The 19,934-nt window shown below is 43.6% G+C and overlaps 1 protein-coding gene and 1 pseudogene across 2 annotated transcripts; one reads left to right on the forward strand and one right to left on the reverse strand.

Annotated features, from left to right (window-relative positions):
* Positions 1 to 4,057: 4,057 nt before the first annotated feature.
* Positions 4,058 to 5,516, forward strand: LOC128582162 (protein S100-A12-like). Of its 2 annotated transcripts, XM_053585798.1 has the most exons (3): positions 4,058 to 4,113; positions 4,639 to 4,796; positions 5,270 to 5,516. In XM_053585798.1, exons 2-3 carry the CDS (start codon positions 4,659 to 4,661, stop codon positions 5,408 to 5,410), a joined length of 279 nt encoding a protein of 92 aa, XP_053441773.1. In that variant the 5' UTR covers positions 4,058 to 4,113; positions 4,639 to 4,658; the 3' UTR covers positions 5,411 to 5,516. The 2 variants fall into 2 exon arrangements, with proteins under 2 accessions (XP_053441773.1, XP_053441774.1); XM_053585799.1 differs by lacking the exon at positions 4,058 to 4,113 and having other exon boundaries at positions 4,620 to 4,796.
* A 7,204-nt stretch (positions 5,517 to 12,720) lies between these two features.
* Positions 12,721 to 18,852, reverse strand: LOC128581056 (RNA-binding motif protein, X-linked 2-like; annotated as a pseudogene).
* Positions 18,853 to 19,934: the final 1,082 nt, after the last annotated feature.

Consider the following 19,934-nt stretch of genomic DNA (forward strand, 5'->3'; position numbering starts at 1 on the left):
CTGTGCATTGCCAAATCATTCTACACACATGAAGTCTTCTCTCCTGCTCATGAAGAACCCATTCCAAGACATCTATTGGTATGCAGAGTTCCCTGTAGTTAAAAATTTTCAAATGTTCTCTTCCCCACTATTGTCCCAGAACATGAATTTTACAGAGGGAGTAGTAAAACTGAATTTGTATCAACTCAACTCAAAATTTATTTGAAAAAATCTGCTTTTTGTTGTGCTTATTTTGGTACTTTCTGACTTCAGATGCAGCAGTAATTTTTTCTTTTTAATTAACAGACTATGTTGGGGGTGTACTTTTAGGTTTATGAAAAAACTGAGCAAAAAGTACAGAATTCTCAGATATTCCTTCATTCCCAGTTCCCTTATTATTAACATCCTGTGTTAATGTGGCACATTTGTTATGCTTGATGAGCCAATATTGACAATTATTATCAATAAACCCTGTGGTCTGCATCAGAGCTCACTCTTGGTGAAGCACATGCCATGGGTCTTGACAATGTGCAGGAACAGTGATTTGCATCCATCACACAGGGTGGTTTCATAGTCTTTGACATTCCCCTCGCAGCCCCGCTCAGCCCCGGCTGCCCTGAGCATCAGCCATCTGCACAGTCCAGGGGGAGTTCCTGCTGAGTGGTGAGGGAAGGACTAGTCCCAGGGATGACCAGGAACTGTTCTTGACATTTTCTGTGTATTGACTCGTTCCCCCGGCAGCTGTGTTGGGTGGGCACAGGTTGAGAGGCTGAGCTTGCTGGAGTGAGAGGAGCCTCCTTCAGAGGGAAAAGGTTAATCAAGAATTGATTTTATTAGAAAAAAAAATCAAGATTTGATATAAGATCATCTACATTTATCAAAAATTTTGTTTTTACAAAAGTGTGAGCAGGTATTTTTTATAACAAAAAAATTCTCGTGTTAAGAAAAGAAAATCATAAAAATGGCAAAAGTTTAGAAGACAAATTTGAGTTGGACACTTAGAAAAGTTACTTACCCTGCAGATATCAGAATTTTGTGTCTATACATGAGTGTATATGCCACCTCTGACTTATCCGTCCATGCATTGCTGATTACTGAGGTTGATTCTGTATCCTGACTACAGTGAACAGTGCTGCAATAAACATGGTGTGCAGCTGTCTCTTTGATATGCTTTCTTTTCTTTTGGATATATACCCAGAGGTTTGAAGAACTCTCTAGTGGCTTCCATAGTGGCTGCACTAATTTACATTCTCACCAGCAGTTGTAGTGTCTCTCCTTTTCTCTATATCCTTGACAGCATCTGTTTTTTGTTTTCTTTTGGGGGAGGTGGTTTTTTTTTGTTTTTGGTCTTTTTGATAACAATCATTCTAACTATGGTGAGATGGGATCTCACTATGGTTTTGATTTGTATTTCCCTGATAGTGATGTTGAGAATTTTTTTCATATGCTCTTTGGCCACATGTATGTCTTCTTTTCAGAAATGCCTATTGAGATCCTTTGCCTGTTTAAATCTGGAGTACTTGTTTATTTGCTACTGAGCTGTTTTAACTCCTATGTATTTTGTTAATCCTTTGTCAGATGGTTTGCAAGTATTTTATCCTATTTTGTATGTTGTTTCTTCACTCCATCAGTGTTTCCTTTTTTGTATAGTTTTTTATTGATGTAATCCCATTTTTCTGTTTTTGTTGCCTGTGTTTTTGATACCTTACCCTCCAAAAATCTTTGCCCAGATCAAGGCCTGGAAGGCATTGATGTTTTCTTCTAGTAGTTTCATTGTTTCAGGGTTCCATTTGGAGTTGATACTTGTATGGGGAAACATGTGGGGATCTAGTTTATTTTCTTACATATGGATATCCAGTTTTCGCAGCATCCTTTATTGGAACATCTATCCCTTTGCAAAGAATATTCTTGACTCCTTTGCCAAAGATCAATTGGCTATAAATACCTGGATTTATTTCTGGGTTTTCTATTCTGTTCCCTTGGTGTATGTGTCTATTTTTATGCCAGTACCATGTTGTTTTGATTACTACAGGTTTATAATATATTTTGAAGTCAGGTAATAAGATGCTTCCAGCTTTGCATCTTTTGCTTGGAATTGCTTTGACTATTTGAGGTCTTCAGTGGTTCCATGTGAATTTTAGAGTGGATTTTTCAATTTCTGTGAAGTGTGTCATTAGTATTCTCATAGGGATAGCACTGCATCTGAGGGTTGCTTTTGACAACATGGTAATTTTCACAATATCAATTCTTCCCATCCATGTACATGGGATGCATTTCCTTTTTTGTGACTACTCCTTAGTGTTTTATAATTTTTCTTGTAGAGATCCTTTACCTCCTGATTAAATTTATTTTTAGGATTTTTTTCCCTTATAGCTATGGTAAAAGGGATTGCTTTCTTAATTTGTTTTTCTGCCCGTTTGTTGCTGGTGTATAGAAACACTACTGGTTTTTGTATGTTACCTTTGTATTCTAAAACTTTACTGGATTTGTTCATCACTTCTAAGATTTTCTTGGTGGAGCTTTTAGGATTTTCTGTAAGATCATGTCATCTGCAAACAGGGAGAACTTGACTTCCTAAAGAATGAAATGTGTTATTCGAAGCAGCATGGAGGGAGCTGGAGGTCACTACGTTAAGTGAAATAAGCCAGAAAGACAAACATCACATGTTCGCGCTCTCACTGGTATGTGGGAGCTAAAAAAGATGGTCTCAAGGTGGTAGAGAGTAGGATGATAGTTTCCAGAGGGTGAAAGAGGTAGAAGGAGGCAACAATAAACAGAGGTTGGTTAATGGGCACAAAAATACAGTTACATAGAAGGATTAAGTTCTAGTGTTCAAGAGCAGAGTAAGGTGACTACAGTTAACACTAATTTAGTAAATATTTCAAAATAGCAAAGAGAGAAAGTTTGAAATATTCCCAACACAAAGAAATGATAGATGTTTGAGGTGATGAATACTCTAGTTACCCTGATTTGATCATTGCACATTACATGGATGTATCAAAGTATCACGTGTGCCCTAAGTATATATAGGTTTAATGTCTTAATAAAAAATTACTTAACCCCTCTACCTCATTTTCTTCATCTGAAAAAATGGTCACACTGTTAGCATTGAAGCCACAGAGCTGCCTTCAGAATTCAGGGAAGGCTGTGAAAAAGCAACCTCTGCCATGTTGAGAGTTCCCAACATGTATTTCCTTAAAAAATGCTGACTTTACTTTTAGAACAGTTTTAGATGTACAGAAAAATTGAGAAGATAGTGTGGACTGTTCTCATATACCTGTACACAATTCCCTCTATTATCAACACTTTACATTACTGTGGTAGAGTTGTGAAAATTATTTCTTTTCTTTGTAGCAGGCCATGTTTTCCACACATTGTTAAATGCTATTTATATATTGTTATGAACTACATTCCAAACTTTATTCAGATTTCTATAGGTTTTAACTGATTTCTTTTATCCTGTTTTACAATATGTCTTCATTTTGATTCTCTTTATTATCTATCCTTATCACTTCTGCCCAAACAGACATTCAGCGAATGCCTCCTCCTCCTGCCATTTCTAGGCAGGTGCCAGCCAGACAGTGAGATGTGAACTCTCAGCCCTTTATTAGGGAGCAGAGGGTGAAGCTAAACCTGGAGTTTCACCAGCTAAACCTGAAGTCAGGACCCTGGATCAGGGCTGAGAAATGTGCAGGCCACTTGAGTGTGTGTGTGTGTATACATGTGTCTGAGTGTGTACGTGTATGCAAGTGGGCGTGTTTACACACGAGCGCACACGTGTACATGTATGTGCATGTGTGTGCATGTGTGTGTGGCATGTCTGGGGCTTTTGCTTCAGGTTGAACAGAAAGATGTGTGAGTCGGGCAGGGGCTTTTGTTTTCAGGAGATCAGGAAAGTGAGACCAGGGGTGTGTGCAACTCCTACTGCTCCTATTCCAGTCAAGGTCACAGGTTTGAAGCTTCTCTTGAGCAACAGACCATTCACTGTCTAGCAATTCCCTCATGATGAATCAGAGAGATGTCTTAACCCAGGATCAAGTGTGGAGCCTGGACTGGCTTATAAACCCTCCTTGGTTTTTCCACTTCACTGGCACCAGCTCCTTGCTGTAGCTCCACTTTCCTCTGCGCTGAGAGGTAAGTGCCCTTTACTTGGCTGGACCTTAGTGGTCTACAGGGTGGTGTTTGCAAGTGGTCTCCTTGGCAGCCACAGTCCTCGGGCCTGAGCACCTCAGGTCTGACATTGCATTTGGACCCAAGTAGACCAGTCCTTGCTGTGCTTGGTAGATGCAGCCCTAGGACTTGGGGATGGCTAAGCAGAAGTGAGGTGGGGACCACTGGTAAGGGACGTGTGGCCAAAGTACTGTTGTCTGAGGAGAACATTTAGCTTGGCTCACCATAGAACCCTCTCAGGTAAGGGTGGATGAGGTGGTATGGGCAAATGAGGAGTACTCTTTCAGACTTCAGGTGGTATGGGATGTTTTTTTCTTCCTCCTCCTATCCACAAATTAAAAATGCAGCATATATCAAACACAGCAGAGGCCACCACACAGATGTGGAAGATGTTGTGCTTTCTCTAGGCCTGTGATGTGGAAAGGCCAGAGAGAGGAGGTTGGTGGGGGCTATGAAGAACTGCTGCCAGCCTTCCTTGTCTTTTTGAAGGCTGACGTGAGGCTGGGACAATGTCTAAGCTTGAAGAGCACCTAGAAGGGATCGTCAACATTTTCCACCAGTACTCAGTCCTGAAGGGGCACTACGACACCCTCACCAAGGGTGAGATGAAGCAGCTGCTGACGAAGGAACTTGCAAACATCACCCAGGTAGAGGATGCCCCCCCATGCCCAGAGCTGCACTGAGGGGAGTAGCAGGGCCTGAAGCAGGATGCTGGGACAACGCTGGGGTGGGGGCAGCCTGACTGAGCGCTGAGGATGCTCTGCCCCTGCTGTTCGGGAAGTCCTGTGCCCCCTCTTTCAGTAACTCGCTCTGTTACTCAAGGCTCTATTCATGCCCTCTGTCCAGAGCCTGCTTCCTCACATGTAGACTGGAGACAGGTGCAGGGTGGGAGGCTAGGCTAGGTGAGCTGCAGGGTACCTTCCAGGTCAGCCCTTGCTGCTTCCAGGATGATTCATGACAAGTGCATCTCTGCATTGTCACGCAGGATTATCCAACAGTGTTGGCTAGTGAGTTAATATTCTGTCCCTGCCGTCAAGCTCAGCTCTGGTGGATGAGGGGCTTGAGAAAGATTCTTATTGGAGGCTCTGAGCTCACAGTCTCTGCCATTTCTTTCTTTTAGAATGCCAGAGACAGAGGTGGTATTGACAAGATATTTGAAGGTCTGGATGCCAATAGAGACCAGGTGGTTGACTTCGTTGAATTTATGACCCTGGTGGCCATTCTGCTGCGGCTTACCCACGAAGAGATCCACAAACCTTAGGAAACTCTCTGCCTGCCTTTCTCCCAGCAGTGCCTTTAATTCCCTCCCCCAAGCCTAATGACTTGCCTGAGGGGAGGGAGTCAATAAAACATGCTCAGGAAAAGCTCTCATGGTGTCGTGTCCTCTTTTCGTGTGGTGACCCCCAACTCCATCACACCTCCCCTGCTATCTGCCAGCCTCATTTATACCATTTGTACCCCAACCCCACTCCATTTGTTCACCCAATATTTATTGAATGCCCACTATTTATTCATTCATGCCTTCACTCAACAAATATTCCCTGAGTACCAGATACAAACATTCCAAGTCCTTGTTCTATCAGAGCTCATTTACTATTGGGGAGGGAATAGGACGTAGAAGAATAAGCAAACAAATAAAAATATCATGTGGCAGGAGGGGATGGTGAAAACCTATAGTCCCAGATACCGAGGAGACTGAGGTGGGAGGATCACTTGACATTAGGAGTTCGAGTCTGCTCTGCACTGTGTTTGCACCTGTGAATTGCTGCTGAGCTCCAGCTTGGGCAACACAGTGATATATATCATGATATGCTGATAGGTGAGATAAATGATATGCAGAAAACAGAAGTCAAGAAGTAGAGTTGGACTAAAAGGGAAAGAAGGGGAACATTGTTTAGATGGGATGTTCAGGGCATACATTTGAGCAGAAATCTGAAAGAAATGAAGGAGAGTGGCTTGCAGATATCTAAAGAACCAGAGTTCCCATCACAGAGCAACCATGGCTCTGACATGGGCACATTCCCGACCTGCCCCAAACTGCACAGAAGCCATGTCCCTCTGGCACAGTACCTGAGATGGGGTGGAGGGGAGGAGTTGGGCCTACAGGTAACAGGAAGCAGGTAAGGGGCTTACAGACCGTAGGGAGGACTTTGGACTTTATCCCGAAGGTGCAACAGTGACATGGGGGAGTTTGATGAGCAGGACAGGATGACTCCATTTATACCCTGAAGGATCACTGTGGCAGGTTTGTGGAGAACAGACTGCAGGTTCATCAAGAGTGGAAGCTTGGAGACCAGCTCAGGAGAGATCCCCAGGACAGTGCTGTCCAGCACAGATGTGATATGGGCCATATGTGTCATTTAAAAATGTGAACACGAAGTAGAAATTAATTTTAACAGTGTATTTTATTAACCCTTTAGACCAAAACTGTTACCATGTCAACAATATAAAAATTAGAGATAGTTTACGTTCTTTTCTTTTGCTTTAAGCTTTTGAAATCAAATGTGTACTTTACCCTCTAGTGGCCACATTTCAAGTGCTCAAGGCTCACTTATAGTTAATGGCAGCTAAGCTTGGCCCCACAGCCCTAGATCATTTGAGAGATGACTAGGGGCTGGGTAGCTGGTGGTGGTAAGGGGTGTTGAGATCCTTGGCACATTTTGAAGGTGGAAATTGAAAAATCAAAGATTGGTCCGAGTTTTTTCTCTAAGACACAGGGAGCAATGCTGGCCACCCTGGAGATGAGAGCCACGTCCTTGTCTTAAGATGCTCAACTTTGGTGGGGGAGACCTGATTAAGCGAAATCTCCACACCCTGTTATCTGAGTTTTGGCAGAAGGAAGCACAGGACATGCAGAGGATAGGAGAGGGGCCCGGGGAAGATGGTGTAGGATATTGGAAGGAATGGTATATAGGAGGCTATAGGGAGTAGGGACTGCTGGGTGAATAGGCTGAACAATTTCATTGACGGCCTGTTAGTCTTGCACTAACTGATACGAACCATTGTGTTTTTTACAGGAAGAATGGGAGTATTGTAGGGGGAGTTAGTAGGTTTAAGAATACCTGCCACCAGAACTATGAGCATGAGTGGTTTAACACCCCTGAGGGCCACCATTGGGGCTGGGTATTGTTTAGGGAAGGATATGAATGCTGGGGTTGGTGGGCAATGAGAATGGGTGAAGGATGGGAGGCTATAGAAGGAAGAGTGATATCCCACACGATGGGGTGTATAGGGAGGTCAGATTGAGAGAATGGAAGGGTTGTAGAGGAGGGATTAGAGAGGACTAAGATGGGTAGTGAGAAGTGGGAGCTGGCAGGAATCATCAGGGTTCCTTGTAATTTTGTGAGGCTATCCGTACCTAGTGGAATGCTGCAGGAAGGAATGAGAAGGAATGAATGCGAAAAAGGTTCTTCAGAAAGTGAGCACCACAAGGGCGGGGTAGCGTGAGGGCATAGCAAATTGCTATCAATACCAACCACCTGGTCTGTTTGTTATAAAGGACCTTTGTAGGAGGATAGGGTGGAGTAAGTGGCCCCAGTATCAATGAGAAAAGAGATTGCCCTACCTTACACTATTAGATTTACCCAGAGCTCAGTCTTGGTGATTGTCCAAGGGGCCTCCTGCACATCCGGGAACTGTCAATCTTCATTGGCCAAGCCCAAGAGGTTGAAGAATTCAGCCAGGTCTTGGGAGTGACTGGGAACCAGACCCTCAGAAGAACTTGGGCAGTCAGACTCCAGTGAGGTCCTCTGTGGGCTGGACGTGGCTTGGGAAGGGTTTAGATTTGTGCAATCCCTGACACTGTGGGCAGTTCTCTTTTTCCTGATTGTTCAGAGGAGTTTCAAGAAGTAGCTTGGGGGTTGTCTAATAGCAGAAGCAAATACCTAGAGCTCTGAAAGGTGCTGCCACTTAAAGGCCTCTTCTTGGTTATTGAAGACACTGAAGGCCATGTTGACAAGATCTCCTTGGAGGCTCTGACGACTCCGGAGGTATTTTTGGAGATTTTCTGGATCTCGAGTGCAGACTGGGGGATAAATTTCATGTTGTTAAAGACACTGCCCTTGGTGTTCTCTGGTAATAGGGCAGTATAGTGATGGAGGGCTTGGTTAAGATAGGCTAAAAACTAGGCAGGATTTTCGTCCGGTTTCTGAGTTATTTCTTTTCATTTTCATAATTGACCGCCTTATGGGCTAATTTTTTAAGTCACTCTGAGTGACATTGGACCATGTGGTTATGGAAGTGCACTCCAAGAGTGGTAATTGGAATTTGGTAATCCCAATTGGGGTCTTCCCGGCTGATGGCCCTAGCCCCCTCTGGCAGGGTTTGGTTCGTTCTCTGTACATCTTCAGCCTGAATCTGGACCTGGGTCCACACCTGCTCCCTTTCCTCTCAAGTTTAGGTGGTCAGGATGACATATAAATCATGCCAGGTCAGATCATATGATTGGGTTAGATATCTGAATTCTTGAGAGTATTTTGTGGGATCTGTGGAGAATGAACCCAGTTTCTCACTTAAGTGGCACAGGTATGAGAGAGAAAAAGGGACATGAACCCTGGTGACATCTTCTGATCCTGCAACTTAGTGGAGGGGGTACAGAAGTTGTGGTATCTGCAAGTGGAAGTCCAAAAGTGTGGCCAGATCTAGTATGAGGTGGGGAAGTTGGGTTCACCATCTTTCCTTTCAACCCGTTGGTGGAGGAAGGCAGGTGTGGGGTGGTGAAGAGAGGGGGGATGGGGTGGAATTCTGTGAACAGCGAGGAAGCTGAGGTGGGGAGACTATGAGAGGGCAGGAAGGGGAGGGTTGTCTTCTGGGTGAAAGGAACATAATGGAGAGTTGGAGGGCTCAGGGGGTTTGGGAAGGGCTGCTTTGTCCTGTGCAAGGAAAATTTGAGAAGGTTACAAGATGAACACCAAGAGGAAATGTTTCGGAGGAGGAGGAAGGCCTGGATGTAAGGGACTTCTGACTATTTGCCCAACATCCAACAGTAATTGTCCAGGTCTGAGGTCTATGAGGATTGAAAGGTCAAAGGGGTATTCTCAGGCCATGTGGGCCACGCTCTGGTAGATTCATAAGCCAAGAGGTATTACAGAAAAGGACGAGATGTTTAGCTTTAAGGTCTGGATAAAGCTGTAGAGGCTTGAGGTGAGTTAAGAGGCAGCTGAGGCAGGGCAAAGTGGCTCATGCCTGCAATCCTAGCATTCTGGAAGGCTGAGGTGGGTAGATTTATTAGGCTCATGAGTTTGAGACCAGCCTAAGCAAAAGTGAGACCCATGTCTACTGAAAATAGAAAAACCGAGGCAAAAGGATCTCTTGAACACGAGTTGGAGGTGGCTGTGAGCTATTGCACCATGGCACACTACCCAGGGTGAGCTTGAGATATTGTCTCAAAAAAAAAGGAAGAGGCACCTTAAAGGTGAGGAAGGGGGAGTCCATGCCTGAGAGGTCCCCATATCTGAAATTGGAAGTAGAAAATAGATGAAGTTAAAGCGAGGATGAAAAGAGAACTTACGAGGAGGAGGTGGCCAGGGCTGGGGGAGGGAGGTTACCAGGCATCCCTAGAAACCTTTAACCAGCCCTCAAAATAGTGGTCCAGGCCTGGAGTGGGGCATCCTCATGCACTAGGCGCTGGATGGGTGAGTCTCACCCACTGGGGTTAGTCCATGACTGGAACCAGATTTAGGAAGCACAGACTATCAGAGTTTTCAGCCCAGAAATGGAGGAAAAGAGAGCGAGGACTTGGAGTGGAGAAAGGAAAGAGAAGTTGAAAGGCTCAGAGAGGGGCTCTAAGAATTGGAAAAGAAAATAAGGGGAGGAGATTATGAGGCTCAGAGAGGGGCTATAGACCAAAGCTCCCCTTACCAATAATTGGAGGGATTCTGCACAGGAGTCAGAGGGGTCCTCCCATTTCCCTTCCATTCATCAGAACTAGAGTGTGCCTAGTTGGGAATGGGTCCTACCGGGTGCATCCTGGCCCCTGAGGGTGCAAGTGGGCTGAGATTGAAAAAGAAGTCATCACATGAGTTAAGGTGTGGTGAGAATATAAAGGTTGGGGGAGGGTGGGGATTGGTGTGCTCATTCCTTTCTGGGCCGGACTTGTGCACTCCTTTCTGTGTCCTTGTTCTCAGTTCTATTTGAGTTGAGTCCAGGCGATGGACCCTATCAATAGAGGCCCGTAGTATCATAGCTCACAGCAACCTCAAACTCTTGGGTTCAAGCAATCCTCTTGCCTCAGTTACCTATTTTTTTAGTAGAGACGGGGTCTCACTCTTGCTCAGGCTGGTCTGGACCTCGTGAGATCAAGAGATCCACCTGCCTGAGCCTCCCAGAGTCCTAGGAATACAGGCATGAGCCGCTCCACCCAGCTGCTCAGAGCTCTTTGATTTTTTGTTGGAAGAGCATCTTTTCTTCACGCTCTTCACTAGGAAGCAAAAGAAATGGGGCAGTCTGAAGCAGCCTAAGACTTTGTTGTTGGGTAAAAGCAAATGCCCTTGCTTGCAAATCCACTAGTGGGAACCATCCCACAGCAGACAGCCACCGAAGGGGCCAGGATGAGCACCTCTTCTTCCAATGAGGTAAAGAAACCTCATGGCTACAGACCCAACACAATGGCTCGCTTGGAGATTTCTCATTACCAGAAATGGACTGTGCTTCTCAACCCCAGCTGCCTTTCCAGAGATTACTGAGGGAGATCACCCAGGATTTCAAAACTAACTTGAGGTTTCAGGATGGGCCATTGGTGAAGTGGGCCAGGTGAGTTTGTTTGAAGATACTCATCTGTGTGCCACCCACACTGAGGGTCACCATCATTCCCAAAGACACACAGTTGCCTCGCTGCCTATGGGGAGGGAGAGCTTAAGTGTAGGTAGTTTGTGTGGCATTTTATAGTAAATTCTGCAAAATCCTTTGTCTTAATTTGTGACATTTATGGAAGAAATTCTTTATACAATGCTGCATTTGTACTTAAGTCATTCCACCTTTCACTCAGGATGAAAGTGAAAGTGACTGTTGACAGACCTCAGTGATGTGAGTGACATCACTTGCCCTCGGGAGTGACAAGGTGCCGCTATGCAGAAGGGCTGGGTGATATTCCTTGCTCCTCCTGATGCGTGTTTCTGCGCCTTGATGACTTGTTGGGTAGCTCATGGTACAAGAATTAATAAATATGTAAGGGTCATTGTGCAATAAAACTGATTATGACTTTAGCAAAGTGTCTAACGATTGGGGCTTTTAAGTCTGACCACACATCAGTGTGATAGAATGTGGGCTTTTTCAAGGGTGAAGATACAAGTCATAACCACAGTGTAACTTACAGTTTAAGAACAAATTTGTAGCCTTTACACCTGGCAAGTATTGAACACACTATATGCATTTCTAATAGCTATTTTATATATTGTAATGTCAACATCTTAAAATTAAATGTTTTACATTCACAAGTGGTGGGGAGTCTGCCATGAAGGTGTGTGTAATTTAGAGTCAAGTTGGTTTTTGTCTAAGTAGACCACACTCGTTTTCATAGTTGTAAAGTGCTATGTACACTGTACTTTTCACTGCATCTTAGCCAAAAGCCCAAAAAGCGATACACTGTACCTTTCATAAGTCATTTTACTACATTAACTAACCTTCTAGCTGTTAACACAAACACTACCCTGGGCATTTTACTTTTTGCTTGATTTCACTAATTAAAACACTCAAAATAGGCTAATTCACAAACATAAAAGAGACTGGTGATTGCCAGAGACCAGGGAGGAGGTGGAGTGTGGGCAGTGGGATGGGGTGGGGAATTATTGCTTAAGGGGGACAGGGTTTCATTTTGGAATGAAGAAAATGTTTTGGAACTGGAGATGATGGCTATACAACACTGTGAATATACCAAATGCCACTAAATTGTTCCCTTTAAAATGGTTAATTTTATATTATGTGAATTTCACTTCAATAGAAATAAATACATTTCAAGGAAAATATGTGAAAAGAGGCATATCAACCAAAAACAATTTTAAGAAATGAAAAAAAAATTAAAAAATTTTCATAGGGGAGTGAGGGAGGGAGCTGGCTGATTTTAAGAATGTCTTCACATTTTCATCAAGCTAACCAAACCCAGTACACCACATTTCCCACTGTGTAGTTCTACCTGCCAATTGGAAAGGTTCTATGATGCTGTTTTTTCAAAATCTGGCATGAAGACTAGAATTCTAGAATTGTCTAGTATTTTCCCTTTCCTGGCAAATACATCTTGACCTGGAGTGTATGGGTCCAAGACCCACATCAATGAACCAAAATTTAGGACATAGACCATGGTAAGTACCAAGTACATTGATTCTCAAGGACTTTTAATATTCAAAGGATTCAAATCATTCATCCCAGGGGTTTATATACAAAAAATAGTCACACATAACTGAATTTCACCACATATAAAAAACACAGTTCATTGCCAAATTTACCAAGCACCTGAAAAGGCCTCAATGACACCTGTGGCCACTGGGATTTCAGAAGTCCCACTCCCAGGAGTGCCAGGCCCTTTCATGCCTATGGGATCTGTCTTGGCTTCCTCTTCTGCTTCCATGACTCCTTCCTTCAGAACACCAATTCTTCTGGCTGCAATGTGCATCTGAGCATCACCTCGTCCCTATCCGTGTTCTGTTCTTCTCTGGCCTCCCTCCTACTGAGGACTTGTGCTTGTGCTTGGGCTTCTCCTGCAGCTCCTCCTCTAGGTCCTCTGCTCCACAGAGCTGGTGGTCCTGACCTCAGGGGATCCTGAGCAGCGTTTCCATCCCTCCCAGTCTGTTCTCGTTTTCTTTCTCTTCTTTCCCTTTTTTTCTTTTCTGTGCTTGTCTGTGGGTTTATCATCCTCAGAGTCCTCAGAAGAACTTGATGAGGGGCTCTGAGCCCCACAACCCTTCTCCCGGAGCTCTCTGGTCACCTCATCCACATCCTCTGAATCCTTAGGAGCCCTATAGTGAGACATGTGATCCACTCGGATAGTCTGACCTTTGATCTTGCTTCCATTGAAATTGTCAACCTCCAGAATTGTGCTGTGCAGGTTTTCATACCAGAGGAAACAGGATCCTTTTGATTTCCCAGTTTTCTTGTCCTGCACAAGATTAATGTTAACAGTCTCCCGTATTGTGACAACATATGGATGATTTCCCTTTCAGTCAGTTCATAGGAAGCCCTTCCAAGAAGATCCAGGCCTGTCCTTATACTCAGAATGCCAGGACACCTTATATGCCACCCAATCTGGACCTCTCACTCATTCAGCTCATTGATCAGCTTCACCTTAGTTAAAGGATTCACCTTTGTGGGTTCGCCATCCTGGGAGATTTTATTTATAAAGGTTCTAAAATAAAACACAAGTTATTATAAACTAAAGGGGAAATTCCTCAGAGCCCATAGGCACAAGGTGAAGATTTATAATGGGAAGGGAATTTGATTGGAGATCAAAAAGGCAATGCTAGGACATTTAAAAAACGTAAGAAAACAGGGCAGCACCTGTGGCTCAGTGGGTAGGGCACCATCCCATACACTCAGGGTGGCAGGTTCAAAGTTGGCTCCAGCCAAACTGCAACAAAAAATAGCCAGGCGTTGTGGTAGGCACCTATTGTCCCAGCTACTTGGGAGGCTGAGGCAAGAGAATTGCCTAAGCCCAAGAGCTGGAAGTTGCTGTGAGCTGTGATGCCACTGCACTCTGCCGAGGGTGACACAGTGAGACTCTGTCTCAAAGAAAAAAAAAGTAAGTAAAAAATGTGACCTAAAGACCTAAAGATTCTATTGAACAAACTTGTTCATGAAGAATCAAAACATGTTTCAATATATATCGAGAAAATGCTACTCTTGTGTCCTTCCTCAGCAGTAACCCAGAGGTTACTGATGTTTTATCTTCCAATCAAAGATTACTAAATATTTCACAGGGACTGAAAGTGACCACTTAATGTGTTTAAATTGCTTGGCTTAGATTAAAATGATTGAGTCAGGTCACAGATTTTGTTGTTAATGTTTTTAAAAGACAAAGTCTCACTCTGCTGACCCAGGCTAGAATTCCAGGGGATCAGCCTAGCTCACAGCATCCTCAAAGTCCTGAGTTCAATTGCTCCTCCTCTATCAGCGTTTCCTGTAACTGAAACTACAGGATCACCATGCCTTGCCTGGATAATTTGTTTCTACTTTTATTTTGTTTAAACTTAATTTTTATTAAATCATAGCTGTATACATTTTGGGGCTACAATGTGATGATTTGATACACAATGTGGAATGTTTAAATCAACTAATTAACATAACCATCACCTCACTTATTTGGGGGATAAAATATTTATAATATACTTAGTTGTTCTGAAATGCACCCTCTCATTGTGTGCATTAAGATCGCGCCAAATACCCTCCCTTCACTTGCCCTCCCTGCCCTTCATCTCTCCCTCCTATTTCTTTCTTCAAGCACATATCATTATTTGATCTTTGATAAGCCTAACCAAAACATGCATAAGGAAAGATTCCCTATTTAACAAATGGTGCTGGGTGAACTGGCTAGCAACCTGTAGAAGACTGAACCTGGACCTGCACCTTTCATCACTAACAAAAATTGATTCTCACTGGATAAGAGATTCAAACTTAAGACATGAAACTATAAAAGAGGTTGAGTTTGGTGGCTCATATCTGTAATTCTAGCACTGTGGGAGGGCAAGGCAGGTGGATTGCTTGAGATCACCAGTTCAACACCAGCATGAATAAAACTGAGACTCCATTTTACTAAAAAATAAATAAATAGGGACAGTGCCTGTGGCTCAAGGACTAGGGTGCGGGCCCCATATACCAGAGGTGGTGGGTTCAAACCCAGCCCTGGGCAAAAACTACAAAAAAAAAAAAAATTAAATTAAATAAATAAATAAACCAAGGCAACGCTTCAGCCAGCGTTGGAAGATGCTGTGAGGTATGATGCCATATCACTCTACCCAGTGCAGCAGCTTGAGACTCTATCTCAAAAATAAAAAGAATTCTATAACAGAGTGCTGGAAAAAGCTTGAAGATAGTGGGGTGGGAAAATATTTTATGAGGCGGACCCACCTGGCAAATGAAGCAACACCAAAAATATATTACTGGGATCTCATCAAGCTAAAAACTTCTGCACAGCTATGGCCACTGTAAGTAAAGCAAACAGACAGCCTTCGGAATGGGAGAAGATTTTTGCAGGTTATTTTTCCAACAAAGCTCTGATAACTAAAATCCACAGAGAACTCAAACTCATCAACAACAAAGAACCCCATTCCTTTGTTGGCAAGAGACCTGAACAGAAATTTCTCTGAAGATGACAGGAACATGGCCTGCAAATGCATGAAAAAATGCTCATCATCTTTAATCATCAGAGAAATACAAATCAAAGCCACATTGAGATATCACCTAACCCCAGTAAGAGTAGCCCATATTACAAAATCCCAAAACTGCACATGTGGGCCTGTTTCTGCTTTCAGTAGAGATGGGGTCTGGCTCTTGCTCAGGCTACTCTCAAACTCCATAGATCAAGCAATCCACCCCGCTTAGCCTCCCAGAGTGGGAGGATCACAGGTGCAAGTCACTGTTCCTAGCCAGTCATACACTTAAAAATAATCTGGATGGCGGATAGGACAGATGTTTAGCCCACCTCTCCCAAATCATCAGATGAAAGGGAGGGGGCTCTAGATCTTTTCCCTGTGTGGAGTATTGATGTGGATAGACAGCTGGAGACAAGCAGCAAATTGATGGATTGCTGTATTTGAGGTGTAATCCATAGCCACAGGCTGCTGTAGAAATTTCCCCTGCACGGCCAGCCCCTTCCCCACGGAGGACTGCAGTATCTAGTTCATGGGAAACCTAGGTAATTGATGAAAATTTCAGTGAAGTGTGGATTTCTGAGCGGAATATGGTGACCAGAAAGGGGTGCCACTCAGAGCCACAGGGGGCTAGGCAGCCCGATAGAAAATTAAGGGAAAGGATCCCTCCTGGGAAACAGAGACATTTTGAATTATCCAAAATGATGGACATCTTTTCCCAGAACAACAGGTGTGACTAAATAGACCAGACCATTCCTCATGGGGAATATTGGTGTGGACTGGCAGTTTGGGGTGTGTGGTGAACTGGCAGGTTGCTGGACTCAAAAGTGAGATTCTGAGCCACGGAAACTGAGGAAAAGGTCTCCATGTGCCACAGCGGTGCGAACCAGCGGCAACCAGCCCCTCCCCCACAACCAATTGCAGTTACCAGTTCAGGGGAGAATCTGGGAGCTGAGTGGAAACATTTGTGAAGCCTGGACTCCTGCACCAAGTTTGGAGGTCAGATGGGGTGCCATCTGGAACAGAACAGCCAAGGTTAGGCAACAGTTAGGAAACAGACTTGTACTGAAACTCCAGAAATGGTGACGGGCCAGGTAGGGAGGTTACTATGGTAAGAATGTAAATTTTAAATCAGGTATAAGCCTGGGAACCACTCACAGCGCCACCTGGTGTCCATAAACTATATGCAACATAAATATATTCCTACTAAAGTTGACCACTATGTCATACGTATAGTTGTATATTTTCATATATATACAAGAATAATATTTTTGTGGTTGGGGCCTTTTTTTACCCTCTCTTTTTTCATCCTTTTAGTGGAGGAGTTATTGTTAATTTTTTTATTTTTATTTTTTAAATTTTTTTCTTTCTTCTTTTTTAACTTTTTTATTAATACTACTTTTTTTCATTCTCTCTTCATCTTCTTCCCTTCTTATGGTTTCTGACAGTGCTTACATCAGATTTTTAGAGGTTTTTAAAAAACTTTTTTCAATTATTTTATGATTATCATTATTTTTATTGTAGTCTTTTTTTTGTTTGCATGTCTGTGTTTCTGATTGTTCCTGTATCTGTGGGATTGTGTGTCTGTAGCCTTTTTATCTGTTTATTTGCTCATTTGGTTTCAATGTGTTTTGTGTTTGCTAAATGATCGGGTTGACTATTTTTCCTAACTCCAATTTTCGCATTCAACAAGAACAAAGGGGACTGGGGGATGACAGCTGATTGGGGCCAGCTCTCAACAGAAGCTTCAGTCCAGAGGGAGAGATAATGGCCAGAAAGAACCCAACAAAGCTGAAGGAGGGGAGCCGAGCTGAGAGATGAGATAGATAATTGCTCATCATCCCTGCTGAGGCAAGCTTCAACTCCAAAGAAACTATTTTAAGGTACAGATTTTATCCCAAAGAGGTTGTGTGGCTATCCCCTCTCCTAAGAGAGTTGCTTGCTTATGGTGTGATCTCTACTGGTGAGCAATAAACTGAGGCTCTCCTTGCTAACCCCACCAGACAGAATTGCTGGAAGCTGGGACTCCTTCTCCAGAGAGACCCTGCTGTGAGCCCAGGAATTCCCTTGTCTGGCAGAAAGTTTGAACAAATAATTTCCTTCCCACCTTGAACCTCCAGTCTACCCCTCCCCCCACTGGCCTGGCCATCTAGAAGTCTGCCTCTTGCAGAAACCAGAATGTCTGCACTTCTTGGCTAGGACCAAGAATTGCATAGACGGAGGCAGTACAGCTGTGTTGTATCTGTGAATCCAGTAACTGTACAGAAAGACATAGAGGGAAAGTGACTGACCTGACCCCAAAAAAGTGTATCTCAGCAGCAGACAGAGGCTTGGGTTTCTGCACTGCGAGTGGAGGCTCAGAAACTGCTGAGGTGCACAAACCCAAGAGGAGACACCTCCCACCCAACTTCAGCATTAGTAAAGTGATCCTACTGTGGTCTAATTCTGGAGAGTCATCTCCCCAACTCTGCGGCCTTCCAGAGGGAATCAGGCCTCGCCATATAGGGATACCAGAGATGCAGAACAGTGGCAACAAAGGTGAAGTGGCTGAGGGAGAAATTCTTTTCCTGTCTGGATATCCTCAGGTTTGGACTGAGCTCAGGTGGAACTTTCTTCAGCTGTCATTGAGTGCCTGAGGCAGGCAGACCTCAGCTTCCCCTGCTGGATGGTGTCAGACTGTGGTAACAATGAGGAGGCAATGACCTTACTTTGACCCTGGAAGGCACATAGCCCTGGCACATTTGCTTATTGGACAGAACTGGGCCAAAGAGACTGGGTTAACAGAGACTGCCGGTGGGGCTACCAGAGACTAGGGTGACCAGATCCAGTGACGAAGGGTGAGCAAGGTGGGGTAAGAGGCATCAAACCCCTGGCTCTAAACCTTCTACTTGATGGGCCTTTCTGACCCTCGGAGCACCAGAGGCACTCAAATCACACTTGAGCTACCAGTAGATCCCTAATATCTAGCAGCTGGAGTCCTTTTGAACTCTCTAGCTAGAGAGTGGGGGCTGTCTGGGACAATTGGTCTGGAACTCTTAAACTGGACAAATTACCCAAGGACCCTCCAAGGTGGTATCCAGGTTTTGCTGTAGTGGGAAGGTTTGATTGTCCTCTTCCATATATTACTGATGGGGGAGAGAGATGTCCTAGTTGCTTGTATTTCTCCAAAGCTGAGACTGCAACCCAGAGTCACTGATTCACTAGGATTAGACAGAGATCAGCTGAATCAAAACAGAGACACCTATCCCCACTATACCAACAAGGCCTCTAGAGTCACAGACTGTAGTACTATATAGGTCTTTGCAAAATTGTAGAGGAAAAGCTGAGGTCCCAGTCCCAGTGCCTACGTGAAGGGCTGGTCAACCACAACTGCAGAAGTCTCCAGTTCAATTTCACCTTACCTGCTCATCTAGCTAAACACAGAAAAACAATCATGGGCAGAATCAGCAGAAAAACTCTGGCAATACAAATAACCAGAACAATTCAACACCCTGAAGGAATGACAAACCAGCCAAACCAGAGCATCCCATTCACAAACAGATGGCTGAGATGTCAGAAATCAAATTTAGATTTTGGATTGCAAATAAGATCAACAGAATGGAAGTAAAGATGGAGTTAGAAATTATAGGATTAATTCAGAAGATGTCTCAAGAATTCAAAGAATTCAAAAGACAAAATCACCAAAGATGTAGACACATTGAGAAAAAAGTTGCAGCCTTAGATGATATGAGAAATACAGTAGAATCCCTCAGTAACAGAATGGAACAGGCAGAAGAAAAGATTTCCAACATTGAAGACAAAGCTTTTGAACGATCCTAAATGCTCAAAGAAGAAGTGAAATGGAGAGCAAAAGCAGATCATTCTCTCAGAGAGCTCTGAGATAATTCAAAGAAAACCAATATTTGCCTTATAGGGATGACTGAAGGCAATGAAGTAGATTCACAAGGCACAGAGGCTCTTCTTTATGAGATTATGAAAGAGAACTTTCCAGACATGCCAAGAGATCCTGAAATCCAGATAGCAGACAGTTTCAGAACCCCAGCACAACTCAACCTGAATAAGACATCCTCCAGGCACATCATAATTAACTTCATTAAAGTTAATATGAAGGAGAAAATTCTGAAAGCAGCCAGATATAAAAAAACTTATAACCGACAAGGGGAAGAATATTAGAATGACTGCAGATCTCTCTGCTGAAACCTTTCAAGCTAGAAAAGGATAGTCATTTACTTTTAATCTCCTAAAACAAAATAACTTTCAACCCAGGATCCTGTATCCAGCTAAAGTGAGTTTCATTTAAAATGGAGAAATTAAATACTTTAATGACATTCACGTGTTGAAGCAATTTGCCAGCTCTCCAGGATATGCACAGACCTATCCTCCATAATGACCAGCAAAAAACTCCACCACAAAAGTAAACTCACTCAGAAACTTTGATCAAATTCCAACTTCCACAGTGGCAAAAGGGTTAAAAATGTCCACTGGTCTTTT

Source organism: Nycticebus coucang, chromosome 3 (genome assembly GCF_027406575.1).
Source record: "Nycticebus coucang isolate mNycCou1 chromosome 3, mNycCou1.pri, whole genome shotgun sequence".
In the NCBI taxonomy this organism is placed as follows: Eukaryota; Metazoa; Chordata; class Mammalia; order Primates; family Lorisidae; genus Nycticebus; species Nycticebus coucang.